The 10,403-nt window shown below is 40.6% G+C and overlaps 1 protein-coding gene across 1 annotated transcript; it reads right to left on the bottom strand.

Annotated features, from left to right (window-relative positions):
• Positions 1 to 28: 28 nt before the first annotated feature.
• LOC122827740 (leukocyte surface antigen CD53-like) lies at positions 29 to 6,064 on the bottom strand. The gene is made up of 8 exons (XM_044110672.1): positions 5,769 to 6,064; positions 4,778 to 4,862; positions 4,325 to 4,513; positions 1,925 to 1,999; positions 1,742 to 1,837; positions 1,540 to 1,662; positions 1,358 to 1,441; positions 29 to 375 (listed from the first exon to the last, which is right to left on the bottom strand). The coding sequence occupies exons 2-8, from the start codon at positions 4,838 to 4,840 to the stop codon at positions 304 to 306; spliced, it is 702 nt and encodes a 233-aa protein (XP_043966607.1). The 5' UTR covers positions 4,841 to 4,862; positions 5,769 to 6,064; the 3' UTR covers positions 29 to 303.
• Between the last annotated feature and the right edge of the window lie 4,339 nt (positions 6,065 to 10,403).

The raw sequence follows: 10,403 nt of genomic DNA, 5'->3' as shown, positions 1-10,403 counted from the left end.
AGACGGCTGCTGAAATGAGTGTCAGCTCTGAGTGAACCAAACTTTATTGGCTGATTATAAGAGACAAATAACTGCATCAGAAACTGTTTAACATAAAGACATCCAGGAAAAAAAACTGCAACAAGTAAAATACAGCAGTGCTCACTTCACAATCTGACCTGAGGTGACGACATGTGAAGTGAATAATAAAATCTATACAATGAAGCTTCTTTTTTTTTTTTTTATAATGTCCAAGAAAATAAAATTTTATTCAAGACTTAAGGAGGACTTATAACTGTACAACGATGTCAGGCCACAGGGTGTTTATAACTTGTATCCCAGTCCAGACCTGCTGATGTGGCAGAAGAGCGTCATGGCGAAGCACATTCCCAGAACCTGCAGAGGCAGACACAGTGAGTTCCACTGATGAACGGAAAATAAATAATCAATAATCCAAACTAAGGAGGTCCAGGCTGAGGAGCCACAGGATCGCAACCAGAGCACACTGGTTCTGTGTAGGAGAGAACCCAGATCAGATCAGGCTTTAAGCAAAACTGACTACGTTTAAACTGTTTTTAATCTTCTTTATTTAAGTACATGCATGTTCATATAACATGAAAAACCAGTTAATCAAAAAGAGGAAATGAACCCAACATATATGCATATGTTTTCTAATATATATATTTTTTGGCCTGTTATTCAAGCATTAACAGATCTCTTTTATAGTGCCAGGTTTCAGAGTTGAGTCAAACACCAGCAGAGTTCAACCAACCCAGGCACATCTCTCCGTCTCTGACACGCTTGATACTTTTCACACTGATTTCAGCATTTTTATCCATATGGACTTCCTATTTCAAATGGGAAAAGTGTGGAACTGGATTTGAATGTTTTCCAGTTATGGAAAAACACAAGTTTGGAGGAATATCTCAATTGGTATTTAAACACGGACGTTGTCTATCTCATTGTCTAAAAACAAAGGATCAAGGAACTGTCGGAAGTTGAGTCTGAAAAGTAGGATTTATTTTTAAAGTTTTGTGTCAGGATATAATCCAAAGCTCCTAGACTGTAAATAATAGCATATCCACATGGAATATGCAATACAGTTGTTCTGATATTCAGTCAACTGAGCTCCAATAAAATATCTACCATAATTGATGTAATAATAGTGATTACAGTATGGAATAATGTAGCTGTCAGGGTTTCATGGCTACCAGTTTGCTGCCAACAATCTTTGGAATTACATAGAAAACTGAAGTTTGTGACCCTTTTTGTTCTTACTGCTAAATGCTACAAACATTGATATCATCTATCAGGTTCAGCACAGCTAAAGAGAGCCGTCTCACTGTCACTCCGGTATAAAGCTGCATGTTCATCCTACCTCAATGATGCACAGAACAATGACTGCGATCCCAGTAGTTAGGAAGTTGTCTTCAAACCATTCTTTCAGCTTTTTCAAACAGCCCTGAAAACAGTGAGTCAACCAACATATTATTTCAAGAATAGATTATTAATCATTTCAATAATACAGGCCTAAAAGGTGACGTGTGTTAGCTCCTCTACCTCTTTGTACTCCTGGTCAGTTTTAGATGCATTATCTCTTGAGGAACATTGTGCTTTCATGCAGCAGGACCCGGGGATGTTATTTCCCCAGTCACTGACATTATAGACTCCGCAGCACTTAAACTGTTTTAGAAAGGCAGAGAAAATTAAAACAGAATCTTGGCAAACATCCGAATCTCTGCAGAATCCTGGTTCCACTCACCGTGTTCTGAACAATATCCCAGTCGCTCATTTTAGTTGCATTATTTCTTGCGCTTTCCAAACCTTTGTTGAGATCCCTTGTCACTATTTCGCCAATCTAAACGGAGATGTTAGAGACGCATTTAGTCTTCAGTGTGATCTGCTCAGGAATAAGGCGTGTGTGTGTGTGATGCTGGAGACCCACCTCGGCCTCATAAATGAGCATCAGGCATGCCGCCGTGAGCTCCACCAGCATCAGAATGAAGATCACCAGGAAAAACTGTCAACACAAATCATTGCACTTTTACTCACTTCAAAGTTGAACAATGTCAGAGCAACACGACCTGGAGTCCTGAAAGCAAAGACATTCTGCATTACCGCACACAACAGGAACTGTGTGAAATAACACCAACGACACTTAGCATTGTGAAGCCGCAAAACTTTGAACGTTTACTGAACACAGACCAGAGTAAAATATTACAGATCTACTTTCACATAGACTAGGATTAGCTGGTCCAGGCTTAAGCTAAACTCTCATCTCAGATATAACAAGAGCTTCAGTAGAAGCTAGCCTGGCATCTAGTGGTCAGTGCTGCCCGTGTCTTCAGGTTTTCCGATGGAAAAACAACTGAAAACAATTGAAGAGGTGTTTTATTTAGAAATAAGTCTAAACATCTGTGAGGTGTGAAGAGGTGGCAAGCGTTTAAATTAGACAGAAACATCTTACAGAGGTCATCCACATTTTTAAAGTAAGTTTTGGTTGAATATTTTATCTGCATAAAACTTTGAATTTTCAGTATGTAATGGGAAGGTCAGTATTTTATCTGCATTCTTTTAACCATCTTCACTTTGATAAATATTAGTCGGCTGGTCAGAGTGGGGCCAGAATGACGGTCCAGTCCCAGAAACAGGTAGATCTGCACAGGATTCCCCTGTATTTACATCAGTTACATCACTTTGTTACAACTCCGGAAGAGTAGTTTTTCTTTCTACTCTTCCGGAAGCAGAAGATCCGTGGAACCATGTTACTATAGTTACTTTTACTTGAATAACTTTTTTTGGGGAAAAAAATACTTTGAGGAGAATTTTTACTACAGTGTACTTTTTGACTTTTACCTGAGTAATTTTATTATGAGGTATTGTTACTGATATTTGAGTAAAATGTCTGGATCCTGGCTGAATGCAGAACAAGCTTGTTTTAACTTGAGGTTCACCAGACACACACCTGCAGTTTTTGTTAAAGTTTCATAGGTTTTTTATTGAGAGAAACTGATTATGAAAAATCTCTCTTTTACCAGATTTTGTTATTTTGCAGTTGTAATATTTATTAGAATTTTTTTCATTCTGGTCTTTAACATCCGGAGTCTTAGAGGTTAGACCCCAGACCTCTAAGAGGTTTGACCTCTAACCTCCAGAGGTCTAACCTGGAGGCCTGAGTCATTTCTTTGACAGAGACTTTTTCTGTTTTACAGATACTGAAGTAATGCTGCTCTTGTGTTTTTTTTTGATACTCTCCTCATCTCTGTTTATTTGTATACTGACTTAAATAATATGTATCATTTTCCTTCATAATGATACACCACTTTGTGTTTGTCTGCCTCCTAAAATCCCAATAAAATGCAGTGAAGTTGTGATCCTGTCATGAGAAAATGTGAACCCTGCGGTCAGTTGGAGTGCTCGGCCTTCAAATGGTCACGCTCTGCTTCACTCCAGAAGACTCGTGTTTTGGACCAGCTCCGCCTGCTGACTGATTAACCACACCGTTCTATGTAAATCAGCGGCTCTGCGCGAATGGTTTCTTCAACAGATCTTTGTTTGAACCACATGTGCTGACTGCAGGAACTTCTTCCAGGAACCAGGCTTCTCCCCTGGCTTCATGCTCTCCTCTCCGTTTCCCTGCATTTACTGTAATAAAAACTAGAGCAGACATTTCACCAGATAAAGACTCTGGAAGGAAAGTAGAATAGGAACTATGGGACCCAGTTCTGTGGATTCAGACATGTTTGTTTAAATTCATCTAGAGGTTTTTTTTCTCATGTCGACTGATTTAAAATATTTGACATCTGCTCACATTCTTCTAGAAAGAGGGAATCATTCTATTTCTAGGTTTCTAGTTATGATGGTTGTTCTGGTATCATACAGCCACATTTGTTGTTTCACACTCTGAACAGTTCTTAAATGACAGTGAGGACTGTCATTTAAGAACTGTAATGTGATGTATTTGTTTTATTATTAGTCATTAATACTTTTTTCTTTTTCTCATAGCTAATTTTTGTATGTTTATTTTTTGTATTGTAAATTACAAAAGTCTGAAATATTCCTTTAACTGCTGCCATTTAAGTGTGTGTGTGTGTGTGTGTGAGTGAGTGGTCTTGTTTTTGATACATCATAAGGTCCATTTCTCCAACAAATACAACGTCGTGAGGACCGACGTCTCCTACTGGAACCCAAAACCCGGACCTCATAAGAGGAAGTGCTGTTTTTGGGTTATGATTAGATTTAGGGTAAAGGTAAGGGTTAGGCTACAGAAGTGAATAAAAAATGACTGGAAGTCAGTGAACGTCCTTGTGCTGATAAAAAGACACACTGAGTGTGTGTGTGTTACCGTCATGAGGAGGCAACGGTTCTCCTTCAGAGCCCCCAGGAACCCCAAGAAGGACACACAGGTGATGATGATGCCGCTGATCAGCAGCATGCTGGGAATGTTGAGGCTGGCCAGAGACGGGGTGAGACCAGCGAAGTTAAAATTCACCATCAGGTACACACCGAAGCTCAGAACCGCCACTCCACACACCTAACAGCAGGGAGAACACACACACACACGCACACACACACACACACACACACACACACAGATTATCACAATATACAGCTGACCATGTTTCTAAGAATAAAATGCTGCTTATTAGAGCCTCTGTGATTGAAATGTTTCTGAATGTCAGAAACATTTCAACATTTCAAATCAAAACATTCAAACTTGATTGTTTGCTGAGATGAGAACATGAGATCAGCTTGACAACATGATCCAGACGGACCGATGTGATTGAGACATACGTACAAAACAGAGGAAGTTGGCGACACACATGGTGTACTTTAAACACTTGAGGCAGCCTTGAGCCATGGTGACACTCTGCTAATGGAACCTGAAACAGGAAACACACACATTAGCACGCGCCCACACACACACACACACACACACACGCACACACACACACACACACATGCGCGCGCCTATGAACATATCCTCCTGATGTAGAAAGAAAAGTCCAGAGTTAATCTGATCTCATCAATTATTTATTCTTTTCTCTCTCATTTCTGACGCATTCTGTTCTTTTTGTGCCAAACAGCAGGGAGGCGAGAATGACGCATCTCACTTCCTGTGTTCTTCCTCCGTTTACAGGAACAGCTTCATCAGCTTCTGCCCAAACTCCATCGACCCAAAAGAGTTTTGTGTGTTTTTAACTTTGTGGGAATAAATAAGATTTTAAAACAAAATGCCTCTCCAAAACTCAAAAAGTTCTAAACACTGATCTTCAGAGTAAAATCTATCTAATCTCTAGTGAGCTGACAAAGTCAGAGGTATTGTTAAACCTATTTTCTTTTAAATCATAACTGTTTTTTGACATTTGAACCTAAAGAATTTCCATTACCATCTTTTACATCTCTCTTTAACTTGTCTTTTTCACATTTTCACATTTTCATTATTGTTTACACCAGTGTTTCCCGACCTGGTCCTCAAGCCTCACTGTGCTGCATGTTTTAGGGATTTCCTTGCTTCAGTCCAGCTGATTTCAATTGATGACTGATTAACAGATGTTTGCTGACCTGCAATCAGTTGAATCAGACACATTAAAGCAGGGAAACCAATAAAACATGTAGGACAGTGTGTCTTACAGACCAGGGTTGGGAAACACTGGTTCACACGTTCCTTATAATTTCTATCTTACATGTTCCTATATAAAGACAAAACGATCAACAGTAAATCTTGACTTTGGTCAGGAATCTTCAAAACGACCATAAACAAGCTGAAGGAAACGCAGAAGCCCTACCTGTAGAATTTGGATCCGTTGGGCTCCGTTTGTTTTCAGGCTGAAGTTAAGTGAACTGTGCTGCTGCGAACACTTCCCCTTTTCATTGTGCTGAGGAAGGACTGAGCTGAGCGGCTCACGGGGCTTTCAGCGGCCCGTCTCACTTCCTCTTTCTGCTACATGGAAAAACCACCCAGCAAAGGGCGCCGGTCTGTTTTTATATATTTAGACTTTGACCTCATCTGATGAGCACATCTTGAAGAAAAAGTATTCACACCCCTCAGGCCTTGACATGTGTTGCATCTTGCCCCAAGCATGAATGTACTTAGTCAGGACTGAGTGTGACAGACTAATAAAAAGCAGCAGGTGACTAACTGTAAAGCGGAAGGATGATGAGAACAACATTAGGGCAGGTTAGGATCTAAAACCTTTCAACATCCGTTCATCCGTCCTTCCAAAATGGGAAGTGTAAATCTACCAGCAAGTCTTGGGTAACACTGGGGGAGTTTCAGAGATCCACAGCTCAGGTGGGAGAACCTACTGACCTTGAGTCTGACCTCTATGGAGAAATATAAGCTATCCAGTTTACCACAGTTTGAGCCACAATATGTGATGTTAAGGCTTGGGGCGTTGAAGCTAAGTTCATGGGAAGATGGATGGAGCTAAGTCCAGGACAGAAGAGCTTACCCAGGGGGCGGAGCTTAACCTCTTCGCCAGATAAACAAAAAGCCTGACTCTGTGGGCAGAGCTTCACCTGACCAGAAAAAAAGGAATTATTCTGGAGAATCACCTTCCAGTAAGATCAGGACCGAAAAACCCTGACTGCAGTCAAAACGCTGAGAGTAAAGTTCCAAACCAAGAAGTTCAGAGCAGCATAAAAAAAATAAATAAAATAATAATAATAATAATAATAATAATAATAATAATAATAATAATAATAATAATAATAATAATAATAATAATAATAATAATAATAATAATAATAATAAATTTATTGATCTTGTTAATGCATTCATGCAGAGTAGCTGTAATTAAACTGTAAGCCAGAGGAAACCATGTTACTGAGTCACAAACTGACTCGGGGTCAGATGAGCAGTTACTCATCATTGGTCCACATGTTCTTGAAGTCAGGGGGTTTTCAACTAGAATTAGTCATCTAGAAATGTGTCACACAGAAGCTGCATGTGGATTTAAGGGCTGATTGGAGGTTTTAAACTGTCTATACAGGAAGTGCTGCAGGTCGTGTTTAGACTCCTTGTTCTGGTCAACACCCCATCATGTTCTGAGGAATCACAGAGTGAGTTATTACTGAATATGGTGGTCAAGCTGCTGATGGTGAGCTGCACTCACCAAGCCATCACTCTACATCAGTACAACTAAACCAGAAGGAAAACAATGGAGACCCAAGATCCAACATTTTAGAGAATAAGAGTGTTAAATGTTGGAAACAGGAATCATCCCGCAGTATCACACCTCCGTCTCCATGCTGGTTAAAGTTTCATGATTTTCATTTGTTGGCCCAGGTTAATTTCTTCTTCATTGCCTGTAGTTTTTTTCTGTAATGGGTGGATGGGTCACACATCCTCCCTAACCTGACTGCTGATGTGAGCTGCGTCACTTGGGTCCTGCTCATCTGACAGGGATTTAAAATGGACCCGACAAAGACTAATGTTTCTTTTCCAGTTTCGTCACAGTGTACGACTATTACTGCAGATGTGTCTGGTCACATAGAACAGCTCTAACAATAATGCCATAATGTCTAAAAGTATAAAGAGTTCTGTATCTGGACTTAAGACAGACAACCACCATGTCTGAATAGGTCTGTCTTCATCTCTAAGCTCTGCCGCTGGTGGTCTCTGCTTTCCTCTAAAATATTCAAATATAGATTTCTGACAAGGCACACATTTTGAGAAAACAAGTAGTGATGAAGTTATGTCAAGATCTGAAGCTTTCCAGTTTGATTTCTTTGGGACAATTCAAATAACTTTTAAGGCAAAAAGAAAAATCTTCTTCTAGTTCTTGACTCATATTTTAGCATATGTAGCAGTCGAGTGACGAATTTGTTTCGCTGTGGATCAATAACTCTGTGGAAAAAAAACGTGCTTCTTTGTTCTAATATTTCTGCTTTCAGTTTTCTAGAGAATGAAAGAATAGGGGAAGTCTGAGGTCATATTTACCAGAAAGTCTTACAGACCACTTCACAGAGACTCCACTATTAGTAAAAGTGTGTTGACATGATAGAAGAGAAAGCTGACAGCTGTGACCACATGGAGGGGTGGCCGAAATAATAGAAATAATTATCCATATTTATAGAACATAAATACAGCCCAGACTCAGCATCCTAATAAATGTTTGAATAAAATAATAATAATAAAAAAATTATAATTTGCTTTTGGTCATTTGTATCTTTTCCATGCACAAATCAAAAGAGAAGAAAAAAACAAAGACAAAGCTGGTACAGAGATGAATTTACAATATTTAAATTCTTGTCAATGCAGAGAACACAACGAGAAGACTGGAAGAAGTGAAGGTGGAACCACAAGCTTGAACCTTCACACACACACACACACACACACACACCTTCAGGATTAAAGTGTGAGAATCAGCTTTCAAAGTACTTTTACTGTCCATAACACTAAAGAACAAACACCTGATGAATTCCATTCTATTATCTGGAAGGAGATGCAGCTTCTCCACTCCTGCATCCTATTAACTGAACAGAATAAAGAACCTTTCACTGGAGAAAGTTGCCATCAGGTCATTCTGCCGTGTGGAGCACTGAAGTGTAGCCCAGCTGGTGGAGCGTGAGCAGAATGAGGCGTGGTCCAGAGCTGCAACCCAAACCACTCCCTGAGCTGTGTCACCCAGCTGCTGCTAATCCGGGAGATACCGTGGCAGATTGGGTCAGATTGGGTCAGATTGGGTCAGGAACCACCCTCATGGAGTCCCAAACATGTGTGATAATCATCAAAATAACAATCGGATCAAACCAAATCCAAAAATTCCTGTTGCCTAAATGTACAATGATCTCCTAAAATGATTCCAAACTAGAAAAGACTGAATGGAGAAACTGTGACTTGAACTCATGTGCAGAGGTGGATCTAGGGGTGTTAGGGCCCATGTGTCGTTTGTAATTATATTTCAGGTTATTTAAATGAAACATACTTGAACATTTTCTTTGCTTTGGGCTTAAATTCGGTTTTACCTCTAATTTCTCAACGTATGCTGCAAGCAGCCAGGGTTGAGGAACAGGTCTCTAGAATAGGGTCGTTGGGGCCAGGGGGCCAGGAGGATATGTAGATGGGTTGGGTTTTGTTAGAGGGGGTGTTCCCTTTAGTAATCCCAAATTTAGCACATTTGACAGATGAGCTACTGAAGCTCCCATTGCTCTGAACAACTGATTTCAGAACGCACAGCACATTGTATTTTACTGAATGTTTTTCCTGACCAGTTGTGGTGAAAACTGTGTTCTGTTGTCGCTCAGCAGGATGAACTGGACAAAGAGGAACCACCTCACGGCTTGTTAGCTTCTGCTAGCATCTTGGTGTCAGATAACACACAAACACACTCCTCCCCCAGTGCAGTGGAAGCTATGATTTTAAGTGTGAGGCATGATTTAGGGGAACCAAAACACTTTAAAGTTAGAAGTCATAATATTATGCATCATCAAGTTTTCTTTCTTAAATGATCACATCACACAGCCAGGACAGGAGAGACCGGAGGGGACCTGGCTGAAATCAGCTGCTTGGTCTGTCCGTCTGCAGCAGACCAGGTCCGTCTGCAGCAGACCAGGTCCGTCTGCAGCAGACCAGGTCCGTCTGCAGCAGACCAGGTCCGTCTGCAGCAGACCAGGTCCGTCTGCAGCAGACCAGGTCCGTCTGCAGCAGACCAGGTCCGTCTGCAGCAGACCAGGTCCGTCTGCAGCAGACCAGGTCCGTCTGCAGCAGACCAGGTCCGTCTGCAGCAGACCAGGTCCTGTCGCTGGGCAGAGTAGGGTTGGCGGGTTTTCACCGATCTCATGCTGCGGTCATTTGCATACAGGAAATAATGTCCTTCTTTTAGAATGCTACATCGAGCAAATATAGCCCTGTTTCTATGCACAAATCAGCATGCACTAGAGCTTCAACTAGTCACTGTTTGAGTCACTTTATTAAAACAAACTGCATGTACAAAACTTTGATTTTAGACTGTTCTAATTTCAACTCAAGACCAGACTGAATCACATGGACAAAGGTCCATGGTAACTCGAGGAGCTGCAGAGACTCACCGACTGATAAACTTTTTTAAAAAAGGGTAAAAAAAAGAGACAAGTTCACAGCTCATACAGAGGAAAAGAGAGGAAACAGCAAGTGTGTGGAAGAAAACATGAACTCTGCAAAGCAGACCTGACCTGTTGAGTAAGGAAACAGCAGAATCTTCCTTTAAAGGTAACAGTCTGCTCCTTCAGAACCACTTTGAAACAGTGAGGCGGGTCCGATGACGCAACAGAGTCGGCCACATTTACTGGAAGCCCTTCTAAAAATATTCACCAGGCCTCAAAATAAATTCACTAAATGTCATTATGAAAACTTGTGAGAAATCCAACCTTTAATTTAGGAACTTTGTGGGGAATAAATAACAGAACTGTTGGTACCCTATGCTGTTAATAGTTTGCAA

Source organism: Gambusia affinis, linkage group LG03 (assembly GCF_019740435.1).
Source record: "Gambusia affinis linkage group LG03, SWU_Gaff_1.0, whole genome shotgun sequence".
Lineage (NCBI taxonomy): Eukaryota > Metazoa > Chordata > Actinopteri > Cyprinodontiformes > Poeciliidae > Gambusia > Gambusia affinis.
This window is presented reverse-complemented; position numbering and strand designations above follow the sequence as displayed.

What these genes read in the sequence shown, in the direction of transcription:
- LOC122827740 (XM_044110672.1), bottom strand. Translation starts at nt 4,840, where the DNA reads ATGGCTCAAGGCTGCCTCAAGTGTTTAAAGTACACCATGTGTGTCGCC. An exon ending in ACCGTTGCCTCCTCATGACG is followed by an intron (nt 2,000 to 4,324) that starts GTAACACACACA and finishes TTGTGTTGACAG; the next exon opens with TTTTTCCTGGTGATCTTCAT. An exon ending in TGCTCATTTATGAGGCCGAG is followed by an intron (nt 1,838 to 1,924) that starts GTGGGTCTCCAG and finishes ATCTCCGTTTAG; the next exon opens with ATTGGCGAAATAGTGACAAG.